The 24,323-nt window shown below is 40.1% G+C and overlaps 1 protein-coding gene across 6 annotated transcripts in view; it reads left to right on the plus strand.

Moving 5' to 3' along the window:
- The window catches only part of zfyve28 (zinc finger, FYVE domain containing 28), a 258,613-nt gene that overhangs the window by 153,403 nt on the left and 80,887 nt on the right, over positions 1-24,323 (plus strand). For 5 of the 6 annotated variants that reach the window (XM_064341963.1, XM_064341964.1, XM_064341960.1 and 2 more), the window contains 2 exons: positions 16,356-16,450; positions 17,476-17,565. The exons of the other annotated variant lie outside the window; for it this stretch is intronic. In XM_064341963.1, coding sequence (XP_064198033.1) covers positions 16,356-16,450; positions 17,476-17,565 — 185 coding nt within the window. The remainder of the gene's footprint in view (positions 1-16,355; positions 16,451-17,475; positions 17,566-24,323) is intronic. 6 annotated transcript variants of the gene reach the window in all.

The raw sequence follows: 24,323 nt of genomic DNA on the forward strand, positions 1-24,323 counted from the left end.
GAACAGTTGATGAGGGTTAGAGGCAGATTTATGAATTTTTGTTTGATAGTAATTCATTTTGGCAGAGGTTACAGCAGTAGAAAATGTAGCTAGCATAGACTGGTAGGCAGTCAGGTCGGATTGAGCCATGGATTTCCTCCACTTCCTCTCCGCTGCACGTAGGCTGGCCCGGTTGGTTCGGAGGGGGTCAGACATCCACGGACTGGGAGGGGACGAGTGTGCGGCCTGGAGACTAGAGGACAGAGAGAGTCAAGTGCTGAGGAGAGCGAGGAAGACAGAGCGGAGGATGCAGAGTCAGTGGGAAGGTTGGAGAAGGATTCAAGAGTGGGGAGTGAAGCAGTGACACTGGAAGCGAGAGAGGAGGGAGAGAGGGAGCGGAGGTTACGGCGGACCATGACAGTAGGAGTGGATGGAGGGGAGGGAGGGAGGGGAGCAAGAGGGAGGGAGAAGGAAATTAAGTGGTGGTCGGACTGGTGCAGAGGGGTCACTGTGGGATCGGAGGAGGAGCAATTCCTCAGGATGACCAGGTCTAGGAGGTTGCCAGCTTTGTGTGTTGGTGGGGAGTGCATCAGGAAGAGATCGAATGAGTGGAGTAGGGGCAGGAAGGCTGCGGAGTGGGAGGCATCAAGGTGGATGTTGAAGTCTCCCAGGAGGATCAGTGGGGTGCCATCCTCTGGGAAGGAGCTCAGCAGGGTGTCAAGCTCATCGAGGAAGCTTCCCAGGGGCCCTGGAGGGTGATAGATAACCACAATATACAAGTTAACAGGATAGGTGATTGAGACAGAGTGGTATTCAAAGGTAGAGATGGAGAGGTGAGAGAGGGGGAGAACAGAGAATTTCCAGGAGGGAGAGATCAGCAAACCTGTGCCCCCACCACGGCCAGACGGGCGGGGGGTGTGAGAGAAGGAGAAGGAGGAGGAGAGGGCTGCAGGGGTTGCAGTGTTGCCTGGTGTGATCCAGGTCTCAGTGAGGGCAAGGAAATGTAAAGAGAGGAGGGACGCGTAGGCTGAAATGAAGTCAGCCTTCCGCGTAGCAGACTGGCAGTTCCATAGCCCTCCTGCAACTGTGAAGTTGTCACAGGGGGTCAATGAGGGATAGCGAAGGTTGGAGAGGTTCCGTCGCCACGGGGGGCCTCGCCTGCAGAAGCGAGTAGGGGAGAGAACAGGTTGGGATGGGGTTGACACATAGCATAACAGTGAGGACAGGGAGTAGTGAGAGGAAGGGTGATGGTAGAAGGATAGAGATGCAATAACACAAACTGGGAGGGAGCGACGCTAGCGTTGCTCCAAGCCAGACTACAAGCCCTAATTACCAAATGAATAGCAGCTGATGACTGAGCAATTACCCCACAAGCTAAGCAGCTAACTAGCTCCACACAATACCTGCCTGATGCAGTTAGAGCAAATGAGGCTAATAAGATACTACACTACACAAACAAACACCAAAACTAATGCTGGGCAAACTACAAAACAGGTAGAAGTCTAATCTAGCTACACTAATGGCAAAAAACAGATACTTAGCCCGCTCTAGGAGAAAAGTATGACCTTTTGTTATAGCGCCACCATCTGGTCGACGTAGGTGATTTGTAGTGCCTGAGTAGTGTGGGGCCATAGCAACCCACCTACCAAATTTGGTTGGTCTACAACTTATGGTTGCTGAGCCTCAGACATTTTAGCGGAGAAAACTTCCACGCCCCAACTAAAAAGTCAAAATGGCGGGCAAACAATATGGCGGACATAGGTGGTCCCAATGGCAAAGTTGTAGAGAACGTTCAGATTCATAGGTCGATGAAGTTTTGTGTTGATCTAACTTATGGTGTGGGAGTTATGGCCTTTTACGCAAAACCCTTTGTTATAGCGCCACCATCTGGCTGACATAGGTGATTTTTAGTGCCTGAGTAGTGCTCTAGGACTTATGGTTGCTGAGCCTCAAACACCTTTAGCGGAGAAAAATAATAAGAATAATAATAATAATAATAATAATAATAATAATAATAATAATCCTAACAGATACAATAGGGTTCCACCAGCTTCGCTGCTTGGACCCCTAATAATCCTAACAAATACAATAGGGTTCCACCAGCTTCGCTGCTTGGACCCCTAATAATAATAATAATAATAATAATAATAATAATAATAATAATCCTAACAAATACAATAGGGTTCCACCAGCTTCGCTGCTTAGACCCCTAATAATAATAATAATAAGATACAACAGATACAATAGGGTTCCACCAGCTTCACTGCCTGAACCCCTAATGATGGTATTCATGGAGGACGCTACAGCGACACTGCTCTCCAAAAAATATTGCTGCACGCCTCAAGTTTGCAAAGACAACCCAGATGTTCCACAAAGCTTCTGGGACAATGTTCTATGGATGGATGAGACAAAAAACGTTTTTGCAGAACTTCACAATTCTATGTATGGAGGGGAAAAGCACAGCTCACCAACAACAAAACCTCATCCCAACTGTGCAGCATGGTGGAGGGAACATTATGGTTTGAGGCTGCTTTGCTGCCTCGAGGCCTGGACAGCTTACGGTCATTGGGTGAACAAACAATTGAAGTTTTATTGGAGAATGTCTGGATAGCGGTACGTCAACTGAAGCTTAATAGAAGTTGGGTGATGTCACAAGACAGTGACCCAAAATATATGAGTAACAACAGAATGGTTTAAACAGAATAAAATTCATGCTTTGGAATGGCCAAGTCAGAGTCCTGATCTTAACCCAATTGAGATGTTGTGGTATGACCTTGTTCATACAAGAAATCTGAGAAATATAAATGAACTGAAGCAGTTCTGTAAGGAAGAATAGTCTAAAATTCCTCCTAACCATTGTGCATGTTATAGGAAATTTGGATTTGAGATCAAAAGATGAATATGAAACAAAAGTATAGGCTTTTATTTCATGATATTTCCTTGCATATACAGTTAGCTCTGTAATGTTTGGGACGAAGACATTTTCCAGTTTTTTGCTTTGAAAAATTCCTATGTTGCTTTGTTTGGGATCTTTGTCTTGCTGTAGGATGAAGCACTGTCAAATGAGTTTGGAGGCAATTGCTTAAACATGAGCATTGCTATCAATAGTTACATCATCAGTGAAGACAAGTGAGCCAGTACCTGTGGCAGCCATACATGTCCAAACCATATCACCCTCACCGCCACGTTTCACGGACAAGGGCTGCTTTGGATCTTGGGAAGTTCCTTTTGGCGTGTGTACTTTTCTCTTGCCAAAGCTCTTGCAATAGCTCTGGTTTCAGTAAATGACTTCCAGTCACCCCCTCCACGGTGAGTTTGAGTTCCTTCCCTTTGGTTGACATTTCCAAGTCTCAGTAGCCACAAAGAATGTCTGTAAGAGACACTTTGTCCCAGCTGCATTGAGTCAATTTAACAAAACCAGATGATAAATTATTATTTTGTGTGATTTGTGTGTGATTGTACTGTATTTTGTTCTCATATATGTATTTTATATTTCTGAGGTGAGGCCAAAGACAAATTTCCAACCTGATACATGTGAATCTTGGTCTCATCTGTCCACAAGACCCTTTTCCAAAACTGCAGTCTCTTTTAGGTACTGCTTATCAAACTGTAACCTGGCCATCCTTTTTTTGCTGCTAACAAGTTGTTTGCATCTTGCAGTGTAGCCTCTGTAGTTCTGTACTTCTGCTTCCTGAAGAGTGTTTATCATCTTTCAGACAGGTGTTTGGGTTTTTTTTTTTTTCATTATAGTGCAAATTATTATTATTATTTGGTCAGGAACTATCGATGTCTTCCTTAGAATGCAATTCTTGATATCAAGAATCCCTATTTTAACTAGTTATAATTCAATTCTCAATATCAAGAATTACATTTTTAACAAGTAGAAATTAAATTCTTGATATCATTAATACTAATTTTAACTAGTTAAAATTCAATTCCATGCAAGTATTGGTATCAAAAATACCTATTTTAACTAGTTAAAATTTAGTTTCTGATATCAAGATTGTGAATTATAACTTGTGAAAATTGAATTTGTGACAGCTGTGATGTGTCATATGCTTTATATTATTATACAGTATATCTGCATTGGTCATAAGAGATTACTGTTAGCCTTTGCTAATAATGTACTGTGTAATTTGCTGGGTGATGATATTTGCTAGATTAACATAAAATTTCCATTGGTGTGATCATAATAGTAATATGCTGTGTCATTCCCATGCAGCAAAAGATTACATACTGTAGAGTGCAGAAAAACATGCAAGTGTGAATTATTACATATTTAGGTATGTGTACTACAGTGTGTCACAATGGCTTTGCATTTTTCAATGTGACATCAATGTTTCATCTTAAACCATCACAAAAGGAAAATTTTATACGCGTTATAATGGACAGAAAGCATTGTATTCATTTTTGGAGAAGTTTTGGATTTTTGGACTTCTAGAAATCTTAGATCCCTATACTGATGAAAAGATTATGCAAAAGAGAGTTATCATCCTCATCCTCCTTGTGGTCAAGGAGTTTATGATCCAGGACATGCATCATTTTACCTGCTATATACTGTATATGAAATCTCTCAGCATTTAATCTCATACTGAAGGAGGACAACTTCAGTATCAAATTGCAGTTTCACCAAGATAATTGCATTTGTGGCACTTTATTTTTAATATAATCTAATCTAAATTAGTATGGACAAGGTTACTGTTTTACTTAATTTGTGCCATTTTCCAAGTCTTTGTGCTGCTCACACCTGGAGTTACAAAGCTTTAAATAGGACACCCCCTAAATGGGAAAGGATTGGCCAGATTTTGGATCCACGCTAAGCGGTTAAGCCAAACAATGCCCAAAACCCATCCTCCCTGGCCTTTTATTAAGCCCAACGATTAGGTAATGGGCCACAGCTGTGAAGCATTGTAATCACTACAGCTGTGGCCCATTACCTAATTGTTCGGCTTGTATGTAGGGCGGGTGCTATTACCCACCTCCCTTTCTGGCACCACATACCCTCTTCTTAGCTTTGAGCTCAGGAAGGACATGAAACCAGGTGCCAGGAAGGTATACCTGCAAGTCCCAGGCCACCCCCAGGATCAAACATCAGGCTTCCTGGCAATGGTGACCTGGCCGTGATGGGCACAGGGCCAGTGACTGTAGCAGCTGGCTCAACAGGTCTCATGGCAACAGAGGGTGGCGAGAGACTCTCTGGAGGGCCCGCAACAGCGGGTTGCAGGGACTGCTCGGCTTGAGGACTCCTGGCATCAGGCGGCAGTGGTGAGAGACCCTCTAGAGGCAGCGGCGAAGGAGGCTCTCAACGAGAGCTCACTGTGGCAGCCCTAGTTAAACCTTCTGGACCAGGTTATGAGGTAGTAGACTCTGACAGCTCCACTAAGCCAGATGGCAGAAGCCACTCATCTGGGGGGCCTGTGGCTGCTGCTGGTGGCCATTCATCTGGGGGGCCCGCGGTTATTGCTGGCAATACCACTTATCCGGTGGGTCTGCACATCAGAGACTGGGCGGCATGCTGCAGCAGATTTTCAGGACTGGGCAAGAGGGTGGCAGCTTCCTGTAGGCCCTTGGGACAGGGCAGCAGAGTTCCAGCCTCCAGCATCACCTCAAGGCAGGGCAGCTGGGCAGGGTGGCGGAATGGCGGCCTTTGGTGGTGCCTCGGGATGAGGAGGGGGAAGCTTCAACCTCTAGCAGGACCTCAGGACACGATGGGAGAGCTGAGGTATCCGGCAGCAGCTCTAGACAGGGCGGTGGGGCTGTGGTCTTCAGCAGTGGCTTAGCACAGTCACCTGGTTGATGACAGCTCCCTCACTCTGCACACCGTAGTTCTTCATCATCAGAGATGACGTTGGTGTACCAAACGTTCCCGAGACAGGGGCCCAGTTCCTCTGCACCCCACTCCTCCTGGACCCTACTGAGTTGGGGCCGGCTTCACGTGGGGTATTGACCACCAGGTGGTGAGGGTTGCCATGCACCTCAGCCCACAGCTTGGCCACCAGATTTAAGAGGTCCCCCAAGCAGCCCAAGTGGCAGGCCTCTACATCCGTCCAAGTGAAGGGCCCCTTATAGGTCCAGCAGGGAGGAGAGTCAGTTCTGCAGAATGTTTTCTAATGTCTTTTCCATGACGTGGTAAAAAAACATATATATATATATATATATACACACTTTTTATTATATATATATATATATATATATATATATATATATATATATATATATATATATATATAATAAATAAATAAGTGTATCAGGGGCCAAACAGAAAATATTTAATGAAGTCTGATATATATACATCATTTTTGATATATATACATTGAAACTGATATATATATATACATCTTTGTTGATATATATACATTGAACTGTGATATATATACATAATTTCTTGATATATATACCTCAAAACCGATATATATATACATTGTGCTTCGCCCTTATTTTTTAATGGTACGCAATGGCTGACAGAGCTAGAGAACTTGTCCAAACACTTTTAGACAGTGACACATTTATTGAAACACTTGCAAACGCATGTGGTAGACCTGCCACTACAACAAAACTTTCATATTTTTTAATTGGTGTCTATTGGATTACATGGAAAGTTTGAAGCGGGATTATTAAAAAATGCTACAGTAAAATTTCACAGAAATGGGGTAGGATTTAGACCAGGACCCCTTCAGCGAGGAACAAGCGTGCAAATTTTCTGAACGTTTAATTTTGGAGAGATATTTCAATACAAAAATTCAATTTTTTCAATTGACCAGGACCCCTTCAGCCAGGAACAAGTGTCAGAATTTTGTGAACTTTTACAATTGGGGGAAAATTCTTATCCAAACTTTCATATTTTTCAATTGGCGTCTATTGGATTACATGGAAAGTTTGAGGTGGGATTATTAAAAAATGCAATAGTAAAATTTCACAGAAATGGGTAGGATGTAGACCACTTCAGGAGCCCTTCTGTAGTAATTAAATGTCAAATTTTCAGACTTATAAATTTTGATGAAAAATGGCGATCTAATATGTCAATTTTTCAATAGGATTTTATTCATATATTTGTTTATATAGACAGTTTGGAGTTTTATTTTAATATGGTGCAGTGATTTTTCGTCCACAACATTTCAGATGTGCATTATTTCCTGTTCTCTCATACACGCCTAATGCAATGGTGAGAATATTAGATTTTGAGGAGAAAACAAAATGCGTGACACTGATCTGTCCATAGTACAGTCTTAAAAGACATGTGAAGTGAACGTAACATAATTAAAAAGTTTTTTTTTTTTTAATTCTCATTACCACCTTCCTTCAATTTCTCTCTTGATCCGTATCTCTCTTTTAGAAGCAAATTATAACCTTTGCAAATACGTAAGGAAGACCGCGAAACCGTCCAATCATTTAACGCAACCGATTTAAGGCGGACCGGAAATTTTGAGTCGGGAGCTGCGAATCGTGTGTCACTGTCTAAAAGTGTTGGGACAAGTTCTCTGGCTCTGTCAGCCATTGCGTACCATTAAAAAATAAGGGCGAAGCACGTTCACCACAAAGCATACAGTAGCTGAAATTAAAAGCGAAGTTCGTTCCAAAACAGCACGGCTCACATTAACAAACCCGGGCAAACCAGAGACTGTAAAAAATATGGACAAAGCTATTGTGACGTCACCCATTACCTCTCCGTGGGTCTGTAAAACACGTTTTGAAGCTCAATGGCGGGCGCGGCCATGTTGTCGATTTGGAGCCAAAACCATAGAGTTAAGCGGTCTTGTGATTTTTACAATGTGATTGACAGTCCGGTGCGGAAAAGCCCATCAACCTGAACGAACGATTGCAGAACGAACTTGAGGCTAGCTGACTGTCTGCCGTTATGTTTTAAAATATATGATCAAATGTTTACGGAGTTTAATTTCCATCCGTGACTGTACTGTGTCATCACGTTATATGTATGACATTAATAATACAATTATATTCAGTTATCTTCAATTTATGTTTCTCGGCAAAACGAATATGCTTAGCTAGCATATCAGCTTGCCAGTGAGCTAGGTAAGCTATCCGTGGTTAGCTCACGCATTAGCAATATGAACTACAGGGGAAGAACATCGACTGCACTGATGGTCAATCAATCAGAGATGTGTAGACTACTGGTGATTTGACTAGGCTAATTTTCATATAACTGTCTGGTAGACCTGCTGTTAACCAAGCAAGTTATCGTCGTAGGTTTTCGCCACAGTCAGTTAATGAGCCATTAACTGCTACTACTCCATCGCCGTTTGTGGTGTTTACTTGCTGGGTGACGCTAGCTGACCGTTCGCAAGTCACTTTTTACCGAATAAAAATTAACACTGTCAGCGGTGATTAACAAATCTACCAAGTATTTTAATAACTGATCTACAGGCGTGTAAATATGACAATGCACTTTGAAGAGCAAGTTCTCCACCTGTTGCATAAAGACAAAAATAATGTACATTGAATTTCTAATTATTATTATTTTCTTGCTAGCTTCTAACTTTGTCACATTCGTGCAGCATAGCCCAGGTAGACATTTACGGAATGTACACGACTGACAAGCCGTCAAATACGTTTGACAGATGGAATATTTGCCGGTCAGGGTTAGCTAGCTAGTCAAATGGCTTGGTAGCCGAAGTTGCGAACTGTTTTAGCATAGGCTACTGGACTACCACATATAGCAAATAAGCGTTAGCTGATTACGCTTTCTGCCAACTAATTATTTGGTTAAGTGGGCTAAAGGAAATAGTACAAATGACTCGGCTACCGCAAAACTTCAGAGGAGGATTATTTTATGGTTGTCTAGTGCAGCTGTAAATAGCACACGCTATAATGAAACCACTACAAAATGGGATGCCTGCATTTTCTGACTTCGCACAGGTGGACTGTGGTTGGAGCCGCAATGTCAAGGCCAAGAGACGCCACCTCCCACCCCAGTGACCACAGATTGTAGCCCCTACTGTAGCTCAGTCCTCCGCAGTAATCCGGAAGTGACGCAAGCTGTACCTCATTGGTCCAGAACAAATATTGGCACTGTACCCAAATGACGCAATAAATCATGAAATCGACCCATGGACAGTCATAAGACAAATAAAATACACCTATTATGACTATTTGTTCTTGTGAGAAAAAATAATTGACTTTGTATTTTGATCGCATTTGTACCGTAGACTTACATGGAAACCGGATATGAAAACACCTATACTGGAGCCATCCATAGTGGCGCTAGTGAGCAACCAGGAACTACAACACCAGGAAATGAGCTTCAAAAACGAAGTCTGGTTTTGGCCGCTTGGGGCAAACCCCAGGAAGACCCATAAGAAGCGGACCAAATATGTGCCTGTATTAAAATCGGAGAGCTAGCGACATTTCACTGTCTCACTTGTTATATTCACATCAAAATTCTTACAGAATATAATAATATAATTTTCAGTCTCAATCCAATTAAAAATTTATTTGGATTGCACTGATTATGTCTTAATAAAGACCCAATGGGATGCCCAAATATATGCCTGTTCCGAATGATATATATATATTGGTTTCAATGTATATATATCAGAAATGATGTATATTTATTGTTTTCAATGTATATATATCAGAAATGATGTATATATATCGGTTTTGATGTATAAATATCAAATATGATGTAAATTTATCGTTTTCAATGTATAAATATCAAAAACAATGTATGTATATCGGTTTTGATGTATGTATATCAAAATGATGTATATATATCAGACTTCATTAAATATTTCCTGTTTGGCCCCTCATAAAGTGTGTATATATATATAATAATGAACTCTCTGAAAGTTAATTCTATATTTTCTTTTTGCCATCTTCATCCAAAATTGAGGTCAACTGAGCGTGCTCTGCATTTTTATGCATGCCACAGAGCATGATAGGATATTATTTGCTTAATTTTATCATGCAGTACACCTGAATGGAATTATCTGCATTTGTTGTTTCTCCATTCATTTATTAGGGGTTCAAGCCCAAAGGGATGAAACCCTATTGTTTTTGCTTTTGTGTTGGTTTATTATTAATCTTCTTCAGAAATGTTTGCGCAAATTCCTGTGAGATGGTAAATGGTAGAGACATGAGATTCTGCCCATTGATTGGACGTTGTGTGCAAGTGCTGCCCAAGAAATATGACCCCAATTGGCCTGATGAGGGCACTATAGTTAAAGGTCAAAATTTTGAACTTTGAAAAGTCAAAGCTCCTACGCCGTGAGTCCGATTTACACGAAACGTGCTACAGACATCCATCTATCCTCACTTTACAAATTTGCCTCAAGAACCATTAATTAACTGACTGAATTACTGACTGAGTTACTGACTGAGTGAGTTAGTGACATTGCCAGTCATAAAGGTGCTTCACATCTAAAAATGACCATTCAAGAATGTAAATTGGAACTGGATTTAGCTCGAATGAGTATATATGGGTATATCATGGTATTATGTGGCACCTCAAGTGTACCAGTAAAATAAATAACAATTACAAACAGAAATATAGCCATTAATTGTAAGTGTGTTGAAGGCTCCCTTTTCCCAAACCCAATACCTATCATTAAATAGTTTATGCAGACACAATCAAACCGTCATTTATTTATTTAGTTATTGTATGATATGATGACTATGTTTCTTATAGTTCTTGTATGACATGATGATGACGGTCCTATGCTACTGTTAGTTTGTTGTGCAATTAAACCTTTTCATTCATTCATTGAGAATGAACATATTGTGTCAAGTCAAATTCCTTGTATGTGTAAATGGACTCGACTATTACAATTACTCTGATTCTGACTAGTTCTTATTGCACTTCGCAGCTTTCACCTTCTAACGGTCAGTGTTGGCTTGAACCCCGGAATCGCCGCTTGTGGCTATATTTTATTTTTTCTTTTAATTTGTCGCCCATCAGTATATATGTATATATATACACACGCGCACACACTCTGTACATTTGTCTAAGTCACAGAACTGTTCATGCTACTTAACCGAATCATTGTTGTATTCTGTGTTTGGTGCTGCAATTTTTGAGTTTCGTATTTCCCAATCTGGACTGGAGAATCTGAATTGCTCTCCACTGGCATGGAGTGTCATCCAATGAAACACTTTCAGTCCGCAATGATTATAGGTATAGCCTACAAACATTGGGATGGCAGGTATGCCATCCTGCTAAGTTATGCCTTGGTGGGGCGGCATGCCCCATACCTATACAGCACCGAGACGTTGGAACTATTCTGGGTTTTCTACAGAAATAACCACACTGACCACAGACTCTCAGCCCTTAAAAACATTAATTTCTGTACCTTCTGACCCGATTTCAGCAGACAGATTTCACAAACAACTTCACACGTCTGCACAATAAAGCCCCAAACTTAGGGGATTTTGCATTTTCTCCTTCTTCCTGCCCGATTAAATCATCACAATGCTGCAAGCTCACAAACAATATGTTTCTCCATTGGACATTTACCTGCACCTGCCAATCATTTACCTACACCAGCCAATCAAAATGTCACATAAACACGCACATTTAGAGTCAAGATAGCTAGTAAGTTTGTGGCTCCCTGTTAATGTCATGGCCTTCAGACCGCTGAGTCACAAGATCGAACCCCGCCTAAGGAAAATCTCTTATTTTTTAAGCACGCTTATTTGCTCACTAATACTTGTCTTACTTTTCTACTATTGCTTTGGCAACTGTATTATTCTTCTGTATCCTTCTGAACCAAATCTAGCTGGTCTTTCACCAAACGTATAAACTATATTATCACATAGCATCTACACATTCAGTTAACATTTGCTTTCAATGTGAAAGTTTTCTAGCCGGCTAAACTATAGCCAGGCCATCTGGAATAAAACCGGAGCTCAGTTCTGCATACTGGCCTGCCACGAGCACATGTCGCGATTAAACTGCCTCTTCTTATTGCAAAGCCATTCATTCCCATTTCACTATGTACATGTTTATAGCTTCACTCCCTTATGTTATATTGACATTCCAATGATATCAGAATATGCAATGCATACATCTCGCATACACATGCAAAACTCACATATTTCACCAAGAACATTCACACCTTGAGCAGCTACTTCTTGTGTGGCGCAAATTGCCTTCAAATTGCAAAGTCAGAGCATCGAATCAAGACTCGGGCAAATCTTTCATTTCTTATGCATACTTATTTGCTAACTAATACTTTCCTACTGCTTTTAAACTATTGCACTTTGCACAGAATATCACAATCTTCAATGCATAACTCACGCACGGGGACCCATATGCATTTCATGATGGCAGATTTATTCATTTTCATAAAAACTTGCAACAGCTGAACACTGTGCCGTTTCTACTAACTACTTCTTTTACTTGGAAACTGTAGAAAAAGTTATTATCAGCAAATTTCCAAATTTAGGTTTCCTCGCCCTGTTCTTTATCTACCGACATACAAACAACATACAAACAATTACTTAATCTGTAGTGTCTACAATACCCCATTAAAAACATTCACTTTAAAAAAACATGACTCATTCACAATTATAACTAGTAGTAGTCTATGTGAGGAAAGTACATTTGTCAACATTTTTTCACTGCTATTTCACGTTACTTCAACAACTGCATGTACAGTGAATAGCTAATACACTCTGCTTTATATACCATTAAATAAGGAAACTCATCTCGCTCATGGTTACTAGATTCTTTTTTGTACAATAGTCTGTGATCATGTCAAACTTCACCTACATGCCTATTCTGCAGAAAAAAAATATTGTCTCAACTATTTAATTACATCATTCATGTTCATTTCTTTGGCACTACTGTTGTTTTCTCATGTGCAAAGATTGCTGGGAAATATGTCTGTGCATGTTATTGTCCAATGTCAAGTGTTCTATTTCTCAGAACTGTTACCAAATTTTTCTTCTCATATTGTCACGTAACATCACTGGTCTAGCTGAGGAAGAAAGGAAAGACGAGTCCTACCTACAGCTCAGCATATGAAAATGCCTTAACTTTATAAACACAAAAACTGCATTGCTGAAGAAAAAACAGAAAATGGAGCAGGACAGATGGGCAAACAAGTTGCCAGCTTGGGAGCTGACCATTTTGTAAATGAACGCTCTTTGGATGGCCGGCAAATCACTGCCTACATAAACTGGAGGGATTTCTGTTACATTCCTGATGCTCCCAGCCTTTTATATTTTAAATTGTGGCACCGTGCCATACTGTGTATATCACAGCCTTTCTTTTATATATATAGCAAAGTGCCAGTGCTAAGCGGTATACGCTGATCACACTGTAAAAATTCCCAAAAGCGTTTCTTAAAGGGTTATTTCACATTTTTACACCCAGGTCCTCTGCGCTACTCATCACAAATTCTGTGACAAGCTTGGCCCCCCAAAATCTCGCTCTGCCTTCCAATCACACCAGTCTACATCCGGGACTGGCTACGATGTATGCATGTTGCCATGTAAGAATGTGTATGCATACTTCTCATAGTCTACATTTGTATGCACTGCATATCAGTTTCTCATTACAAACAGATTGCAAAAAGAACTGATATCTGAAAAAAATCCATAAATCAAACCTGCAACCTTTAGGTTACAAGCCCAGTTCCTTACCCATTATACTACACTGCCGTCTGCAGTAATGAACATGAGCAGGGCTTGACATTAACATCTGCCAAATGCGGTTAGAACTTGGCAATGCCGTACAACTTTTTCACTCTTACACTTCATTAAGGTGGATGACCTTTCGGTAGCATTTTCTATTAAAAAATGATTGTAAATAGTTCGCAAAAGGCATCTGAAACAGTTTAGTCAATTTGTGGTAGTACAACATGATATTACAACTCCCATGAGTACTAGGTACTCACTGTGAGCTCATCCCATTGGCAATGGACTTCACCCCTTGCTCTTGCTTCCTCAGTGGGAGAAGGAAAACTCAGCCAAAATCAAACCGCAGAACATGGCACTCCATTTACAAATCTGGGGGGAAAAAAACACGTTTTCAACGTTCAAAAATTCCAAGTTACTCACGCATACAAACCACTATAAGTCACTACCACTTGCAAAATCTAGGCCTGCCATTAAAAGTACTTATATCTAAATTACCGAATGGTTCCTAATTTATTCTGTTCTTTCATGTTTCTTTCTCTTTTGCATTTTGTTGTATTTAATTTAATAGCTCTTAATGCCTTTTTATTTTCTTAATTTATCTGTCCTCTTAATTTATTGTGAATCACTTTGTGTTGCACTAAGGTGCACTGTATAAATAAAAGACGATTTATTGATTTATTGATTGGTTCTGTGTCCAGGACTGAGAACCACAGACATCATTCCAAGAATATGTGCATATTGATGTAGCCTTGACGGAGTGCACCACAAGGCTTCAGTTATTAAAATTTAAAGAAGTAAATGTGTTTATTGGCAAAATTATGTAGAATGTTATTAAAAACTAGGCTGTTTTACAACTAAATTTGTCGTATTAGAGGAGCAATATTTTAAAAATGACAACTGAGCAGATCCCATATTAATAATCGAATGTTGAATTTCAATCAATCAATTTTCTTGTGTGTTTACCATATAACCTAACCAAATAACCACCACCTATTGTCCACCAATTCCAAATGAATAAGTAGAAATAAATCCTGGCAGGAAAGGTGCTATGTAATTCCACCCACTCTCATTACAATCATTACAAATGTAAAGTTTATATGGAGGTATTACTGTTTTTGAAATCCCTTTCACCAGGATTGTCATGTTTGCTTTGCAGAAATGAGTAACAGTGTCATTCTTATATTGATTTCCTAGTCTTTTCCGTATTGCCAATTCTTACTGTCACTTAATATGTATTTCTTTTTGTCTGGAGTAGAGACAGTCAGTGCACTGAGTAGGGAACTCGCTGAATAAATGTTTTGATGGCACCAACAGTTTTAGCTACATCCTATATGAATTTTCTGTTCTATGTGTCACGGGAATAAGTCTGAACCATGACTGCAAGCATCTATCACCACGACCACGACTATGTATGATCATGGCCTCAAGCATCTACAGTTGAGGCCAAACGTTTACATACACCTAGGCTAAAGACATACAACTCAATTTTTCACAACTCCACACATTTTATGTTACCACACATTTCATATGTTAAGTCAGTTAGGGTATCCACTTTATTTCCATCAGTGGTAATTTATTGTCCTACTGGGAAGACCCAGTTGCGACCAAGTTTTAACTTTCTAGCTGATGTCTTGAGGTGTTGCTTCAGTATTTTGAGATTATCCTTCTTCCACATGATGCCATCTATTTTCTGAAGTGCACCAGTCCCTTTTCCAGCAAAACACCCCCACAACATGATGCTGCCACCCCCATGCTTCACAGTTGGGGTGGTGTTCTTCGGATTAAAAGCCTCACCCTTTTTCCTCCATACATAGCACTGATCATTCTGGCCAAACAGTTCAATTTTTGTTTCACCTGACCAGAGAACACTGCTCGTCTTGGTGATCACCTGCAAACTTCTTTTTGGACTTTTTATGCCAGTCTTGGAGGGGGGCTTCTTCCTTGCATGACAGCCTTTCAGGGCATGGCGATGTAGGATTCTCTTAATGGTGGATGTAGATACTTTGGTACCTGATGCCTTCAACTTCTTCACCAGTTCTTTTGTTGTTGTCTTGGGGTTCAGTTGAACCTTTCGGACCAAAGTTTGTTCAGCCCTGGGAGTTAATTTGTGCCTCCTTCCTGAATGATGCAGTGTCTGTGTGGTCCCAAGTTTTTTATATTTGCGTTCAGTTGTTTGTACAGATGCTCGTGTTACCTTTTGAGGTCTTGGCTGAGTTGCTTAGATTTTCCCATGGTATCAAGGCTGTGGCTCTAAAGGTAGGCCGTTAAATACAGCCACAGGTGCCAATTAACTCCCAATTAACTCCTAATTATGACAGTTGGCCAATCAGAAGCTTCTAAAACGTCTTTACATCAATTTCTGGAATCTTCCAGACTGTTTAAAGAGACAGTCAACTTGGTGTATGTAAATGTTTGACCAGCTGGAATTCTGATATAGTGAATTAAAGTGGAAATAAATCTGCCTCTAATGTTTTAAAATTACCTGTGATGTGAACAAAGTAGATGTCCTAATTGACTTGCCAAAAGAAATGTATGGTAACATGAAATATGCAGAGTTGTGAAAAATTGAGTTTGAATATCTTTAGCCTAGGTGTATGTAAACTTTTGGCCTCAACTTTATCTCCATTTTTACAATATCATAATCTTTACTCATGATCAAAATTCATAGTCAGAGATATGTTATTGACTGTGAGATACAACATTTCTCTAATATTCAGTCTATTTCAGTTATATAGAATCTCTATCCTCTGCCTCTGCCTTTTCTGTTTCTTTCCCTCAACCTCAGCTATGTGTCAGCCATGGTGCCAGTGAAATCCCCCAGGGACTATTATGTGCAGCAGGAGGTGATTGTACTCTTTTGTGAGACAGTGGAGAGGTGAGGTGGGGCCTTGGTGGGGGGAGGGGCTTCCTGCAAATTCCATTATTAATCAAGGATATTACCTCAAACCACAGAAACCATGCAAACATCCACATGTGGACTACACCATTCACAGGGACCACAGTTGAAGCAATCACATTTATTTATATATTTTCACTAACCATGTTATTATATCCCAGACTGGGCCGAGTAACAAGATGGTACACGACGTAGAGATCAGCAACCAAAATGTACATTTTATTTAACAAAACACCAACCCATTAAAGCAACGAAAACTTGGATCGCCAAAACCAAACGAGACAGTCCAAAAAGGATGATATATACCTACCATTTATTTTCACACTACAGTCCTTGTTGACAGACACAAGTAGAAAGAAGGCACTGAGTACAGCGTGAGCATACCGACTGTGTGCCTGATTGATCACTGGGGGTTGCTTCTAAGGGATGAAACATAGTGGGGCCAATCCACACTCAGAAACAGTGCTTCAACAGAATGAACAAAAGTGGTACTTTTCCTGCAGTCATGTCCACCCTTAAATTTTTAACCCCCCCAACACATAGGTGTTTAGTCAAGCAATTCAACATGCTTGCCAAAAAAATATTCTCATCTCATTTGTTGTACAACAAAAAGCACCATCTGATAACCAACCCAAACAAATTTAGTGCCTCAAAATATCCAAATCATATTTAGAGTCTTGCAGCAAACAGATCACCTTAATTTCAAATATCTCTCTCTCTCTACTCCCATCTCCTGATTATGACTCCTCCTGAAAGGTGTCTGGGTGTTACATCATTACAGGCGTTTTTTTGGCAATGTGTGTTCAAAATAAAACAAAAGGCATTTGCTTACGTATGTGTGATGTATTATACTCCAACCGTAAACTTATCACAAATACAATAATATTTTCAGTGTGTATCGGCCATCCACAGCTAGTTATGGTATTGACTATATGGCTTTGTAAGGGAGACCTCAGCATTTAAGCAGTTCTGGCAGGTATGTGTGCTCTGGTGTGTTTCTGCAGGGCACTAAAGCTGGGCTACCTCACACAAGACATGATGGATGATTATGAGCCAGCTCTAATGTTCACCATTCCCAGGCTTGCTATTGTATGGTGAGTGCTTCCTGTGCCTGAAGTTACTGAATGAATGTCCAGAAACATGTTAAATGCTATAATAGAGAAAGAAAAGAATATGTCCCACAAAATACAGCATACATTAGATAACGTCTGATTTTACCATTTTAATTTATACAGGTTAATGTAACTACAGTAAAGTTTTAGTGCATATACAAGAAAACATGTTCTATAATAATATTATAAACTGTATATGATGGTGCCAGTGATTTGTAAATATTTTTATGTAATTTGATGGTTTTACATAGAGGTGAGAGAATGTGCATCCTCTTTTAATTTGATGGTTTTACATATAAGGACTTATGTAACCCTCATCTAGTCCCTACCAAGTCCTAACAGTAGATGAATCTAATGTCATGTGACAAATAATGTGCAATAGATTTTACTGTCATTATTCAACCAAAAAAAAATCCAACACAGAAAAGCCACCTGTCAAAAAGTAACCCCCATGATTCAACAGCACGTAGAATAACCTGAAGTAGTTGTTGCCCGTATGAGTTTATCTGTCTCTTACATCACATCAGAGGAATTCTGGTCCACTCCTTACAAAACTAATTTAGCTCATGTTGATGTTTGAGAGCATACTTTCATGCACAGCATTCTTAAGGTCCCGGAACAAGCCATGCGGCAATGTTCTTTTTGGAGAGAAAGAGTTTCTCCTGGCAACCCTTCTGTGATAGCCATTATAACAGGTTTTGTTGTTCTTCTCCCCACAAACAATCCGCAAGTCTCAGACGCACATAGGCTTTTATTGTGCACTTCAATAAACAAACGAACAAAACACACACAACAGGAGAACAGAATAGGCGATATATACGCCATTTGCATTTCATTCCAGCCCTCAGGTCTCACTGCAGGCAGAACAGATAAAGAGTTAGAAATTACTACAATTGCCTACAGCTGCGGTTGCAGGCCAGCTAAACTTATCCGTCCCCATCTGCAGATGGCGACCTAACCGCACCACCCCTCCACACCATGCTCGTTTGGGGGCCCATGCCCACCTCAAACAGTCATGAACGCACACCGGATTTGCATCACAAACAAATTTCATATGCATTTAATGTTTGGAATGAAGTTGCATTGTTCAAATCCTACCTGCATCAAAGCAAACATGCAAATGATAAATCATAAACAAATACCTCCCCACAAATACCAAAGAATGCTTTCAATAACTTGTACACATACAACTTAAGATCACTTTACAGTGTTACTCACTGGGGCACTGCAGTTTCTCTGTACCCCCCTGCAAGGTCCCCCCCACGTGCATACAGCCGCGTCATTATTTCAGCACTGTCAGAGTAAGAAACGGTGTATTGTCTGGGTATTATCCTACACAAATGGGCTGCAAACTAATACAATCAAGGGAAATAAAAAATAAAAAAAAGTAAAAAAGTAAATTAAATCAGTCTACTCCCACTGGAGAGATTCCTGTAGCCCTGTTCTCTTGTCTTGCTATTGTCTATATTACTGGAGTTGGCCTACTGTTCCCGATAGCCTTCTAAATAGTCTACTGACATCCCTGACAGTCTGTCTTGAGATGTGGCACTTCTCCGGCATAGCCTATAGGTCTTCATTAGTTTCAGTTTTGAAAATGGTCTCACTGCATTCTCACTCCCATTGTCACAGGAATTGTTAAAAAGAGCTTAAATGCCATGGCAACATCAGGGAAAACTGGGCAGAAGGAAATGGTGCTTTAAATACAGCAGTTCAGCGAGATCTGCCTGTCTTGTTCTCCTTAATTTCCAACCTCATTGTGTTGCAGAAAGAGATTACCTAGGAAACTCTGAGGACAGCCTGCTGTAGCAGAGGCATACAGTGCCTTCGGAAAGTATTCAGACCCCTTCACTTTTTCCACATTGTTACGTTACACCCTTATTATAAAATTGATTAAATTAATTTTTATTCTCACCAAATACCCCATAATGACAAAGCAAAAACAGGTTATTAGAAATTTCTGCAAATTTATGAAAAATAAAAAAACTGAATTATCACATTTACCCTTTACTCAGTACTTTGTTGAGGCACCTTTGGCAGCGATTACAGCCTTGAGTCTTCTTGGGTATGATGCTACAAGCTTGGCACACTTGTATTTGGGGTATGTCTCCCATTTTTCTCTGCAGATCCTCTCAAGCTCTGTCAGGTTGGATGGGGAGCGTTGCTGTACAGATATTTTCAGGTCTCTCCGGAGATGTTCAATCAGATTTAAGTCCGGGCTCTGGCTAGGCCACTCAAGGACAGTCACAGGCTTGTCCCAAAGCGACTTCTGCATTGTCTTGGCTGTGTGCTTAGGGCATTGTCCTATTGGAAGGTGAACCTTCGCCCCAGTCTGAGGTCCTGAGTGCTTTGACGCAGGTTTTCATCATGGATCTCTCTGTACTTTGATCCGTTCATCTTTCCCTCAATCCTAACTAGTCTCCCAGTTCCTGTCACTGAAAAACATCCCGACAGCATGATGCTGCCACCACCATGCTTCACTGTAGGGATGGCATTGGCCAGGTGATGAACAGTGCCTGGTTTCCTCCAGACGTGATGCTTGGCATTGTGGCCAAAGAGTTCAATCTTGGTTTCATCAGACCAAAGAATCTTGTTTCTCATTGTCTGAGAGTATTTTAGGTGCCTTTTGGCAAACTCCAAGCAGGCTGTCATGTGCCTTTTACTGAGGAGTGGCTTCCATCTGGCCGCTCTACCATAAAGACCTGATTAGTGGAGTGCTGCAGAGATGGTTATCCTTCTGGAATTTTCTCCCATCTCCACAGAGGAACTCAGAAGCTCTGTCAGAGTGGCCATCGGGTTCTTGGTCACCTCCCTGACTAATGCCCTTCTCTCTGATTGCTCAGTTTAGCCGGGGGCCAGCTCTGGCCAGAGTCCTGGTGGTTCCAAACTTCTTCCATTTAGGAATGATGGAGGCCATTGTGTTCTTCAGGATCTTCAATGCGGCAGAAATGTTTTTATACCCTTCCCCAGATCTGTACCTTGAAACAATCCTGTCTCATAGGTCTATGAACAATTCCTTCGACTTGATGGCTTCATTTTTGCTCTGACATGCAGTGTCAACTGTGGGACCTTATATAGACAGGTGTGTACCTTTCCAAATCATGTCCAATCAATTGAATTTTCCACAGGTGGAATCCAATCAAGATGTAGAAACATCTCTAGTATGATCAATAGAAACAGGATGAACCTGAGCTCAATTTTGAGTGTCATAGCAAAGGGTCTGAATGCTTATGTAAATGGGATATTTCAGTTTTTTATTTCTAATAAATTTGCAAAAATTCCAAAAACCTGTTTTCGTTTTGTCATTATGGGATATTGTGTGTAGATTGATGAGAATAAAAATGAATTTAATCCGTTTTATAATAAGGCTGTCACGTAACAAAATGTGGAAAAAGTGAAGGGGTCTGAATACTTTCCGAAGGCACTGTAGTTACCTGCGTTTGCGTTCAATCAGTCGAAGTGGAATCTTCACTACCTTTCTGGTTGAATAATTACATTATTTTTTGACTAGGGCGGGGCCATCTAGGCACGCGGGCCAGTGGTGCTACTGTGTTTTTCTATGAAATTGTGTAGATACAATGTAACAAATATCCTTTCTCAACTCACGTACTAATGTTGTTCAAAAATAGCATTGCCAGACATCTGATTTTTGAGCAGAATGTCAAGTTTTCTAATTATTTGTACATGTCAGGTTTGTGATCTCGCCCGGACAATTTAATGAGGAACTGATGGAAGAAACCAGTTGTTTGTAATGGATTTACATGTCTGACTCCCTGATCTGACATCAGTTTCCAGGGGGTTTCCCCTGGTTGATGGCGGTTCCAAGGGGATTTCTCCGAACTAATATTGGTTAAAGGGGGGTCCAGTCCAACACCTCTATTGCTCGCTAGCTAGGTAGCTAACCCCAACATTATGATGGTGAGTGGAAACTGCTAGCAGCTAGCTGGTTTACTGAAGTTAACTTTTAACTATAGTTAATGTCACTGACTAGCTAGCTATTGTTCAGAAGAGCTAGAGGGCAGCTAGTTAGGTGTCCAGTCCGTCATTGATGCCATATATACCAATGTTGGCTAGCTAGCTACACTTCAGTGATGTTACTAAAGAGTGTGAAGGAAACGCTAGTTTCATTTTTCATTTTCACTGAGCTGAAGTTAGGAGGCTAGCTAGCCATGCACCTGGTTTAATAAAGCTGGGTAGCCAAGTAGCCAGCCAGCTGTATGAATGAAACAAATGTGGCTTCTGGCTACACCATGTTTTGGTTTAATAGTCTAACACTTTATAAATTCAGCCTGAGGTTTTAGGTTGGTGACCACAAAGTTTTTACAACCCTTTTGCCTGTGTATTAGTGTTTACAACCCTTTTGCCAGTGTATTCTGTAATTAGCTACTTTGATCAGATTGTGTTATTGCCAGATAGAGCTAAATGTCCAATGGGGAGAATTACTATATGGAGAGAGATTAGTCTCAAATTATTGACAAATCCGTATATCATGATCCATAAACAAGAGAGAAGTCACACACGTGTTTTACTATCCACACACAAATATCTTTCAACTTGTGTCTCGTAAATTGAATTGAAATGAACTGATTTCAATTTCCATGTGTAGTTTTTGCAATAAGACATACTCAGTTGCAGAAGTGTTGAATCTGCATTTGCGATTCAAGAGACACGCCTAGGCTACATCAGCGATGTAAGTTTCCTTTTTTATTTTCTCACGCAGTTTGTGTAATCCACAGACAAATAGCTGCCATTCCACACGCAGCTTGGTAATTTGATTTGAATTGGCTAATAAGATACATATCAAAAATGCTGTTGATTTTACTTTCTTTACATTTTGAAAATAGCATCACAGAAAGTTTAAAACACCCTACAGCACTGCCGCAATGTTTAGAACTATTGAGACTAGAGCCTGACCAGTGTATCGGTTTGGGCGATATATCGGCCATTATTTGACTTTTTTGATGACATCGGGATCGGCAGTTATGCAGCCGATGTGTCCCGATTTTTAAATAAGTATAATAAACAAAAAAAACATTGATTATTTATCTGTGCTTGTCTGTTTGAACGTTGTAATTGCTATTTACTATAATTATCCAGTAGAGGGAGCTCTAATACAAGTGTGAACTGCAGCAGCTGACGTGCAACTTCTGTAATAAGACGTTTGCCTCATCCAATATTCTCCACTGCAAGACCTGTCTGCACAGATTCGATTGCCGCAATAAAGGTATGTATATTTAGTGAAAGTTTTTAATTAAATGCGTTTATACGACCACTATGTTTATCAATCCTCATTATCGAGCGAGCTAGCTAACATATTTGGTTCACTTTAGCAAACTAGCTGGCTAGCAAGCCTTTCTGAAGTGGCAGTGAGCACACAAGCAGTGTAGGATCTACATTTCCAGAGGACATTGCTGTATTCTAAAATAAATAACCAGCCAAAATAAAATGGTGATTGAATGCATCACATATTTGTTTTTTTTATCTGAGATATTAGCTACTATATGATGCTGTGTCAATGCCAACGCGTTATTGCAAGCGAGTGTGTCATCTAGTCACGTGTCATCGTAGTGAGCTAACCAGACAGTAAAAACGCCGATAAAACACTTCTAACGTGGATCATTTTAAGCCATGTTATCTAGCTTTGTCGTAATAACACGAGAGAAGGATTGCTGTTGGAGAAGTGAATCAACCAACAGTTAGCGCGGGTAACCTGCACGAAAGCGCATTGTAGTTTTTCTCACGTATTTCATCCAGTCAATTTAATTTCATCTAACGTTACACTTGATTCACTCATTAGCTCCGCTAGATAATGTATTACTCTTTGAGATCATGTAGTAGAAATAAAATAAGAAAATATAATTCATGTAACTTACTGAAAATATATAATAAAAAATAATGAGGCTGTGTCAATAGCTAATGCGTTATTGCGAGCGAGTATGTCATTTAGTCACGCATCAGAGTGCATTGTAGTTATTTTCACCAGCAAATTCTTATGGACAGGGAAGCTCGCTAGATAAAGTCTTACTCTTTGAGCTCATGTAGTAGGAATAAAATAAGAAAATATAATTAATTTACTGAGAATAGATACTAAGAAATAATAATAACAAATTAATAACAACAACAACAACAATAATAATAATATTCATAAAAAATACATGTTTGAAACTGGAAAACTGATTTTTTTTAATTAATTTTTTTATAGATGGCTGGAAAAGAAAGGAGTAAAAGCAAGGTGTTAATGTATATATTTAATTTAATATCATCTTTTGCATTTTTTTATCTAAAAAGTTCTTTGTGTGTTTATTTTTATTTGTTTGCTTATAAGTTAAATGTTCTTAAATAAAGAAACTTTAATAAAATATAAGTTTTTCAAATAGATTTGAAAATGTTGCACTTTTTGACAAAATATCGGTCAAAACATCGGTAATCGGTGGGCTAGGACTCTCCAAAATCGGGATCGGCATCGGACCCAAAAATCTGGCACTGGTCGGGCTCTAATTGAGGCTCTCTATAATCCACCATTGCTCTAAAAACCTGGCCCATTGGAGTGAACAGAGTTGACACAATTCTCTGGCCCGGTCCCCTCCTAATGCTGTGTGTGTTCCAGACAAAGTCGGATGTGGGAAGTTTTTTCGACGACCACCACAAAGCATTCCAGTGACCAGAGCTGGGAAAGATGACGTTTAAGCATAAAAAACAGGCCTTTATTAATTGTCTGAAAAGTAAGTGCGAGAATACATCAT

Source organism: Anguilla rostrata, chromosome 7, assembly GCF_018555375.3.
Source record: "Anguilla rostrata isolate EN2019 chromosome 7, ASM1855537v3, whole genome shotgun sequence".
In the NCBI taxonomy this organism is placed as follows: domain Eukaryota; kingdom Metazoa; phylum Chordata; class Actinopteri; order Anguilliformes; family Anguillidae; genus Anguilla; species Anguilla rostrata.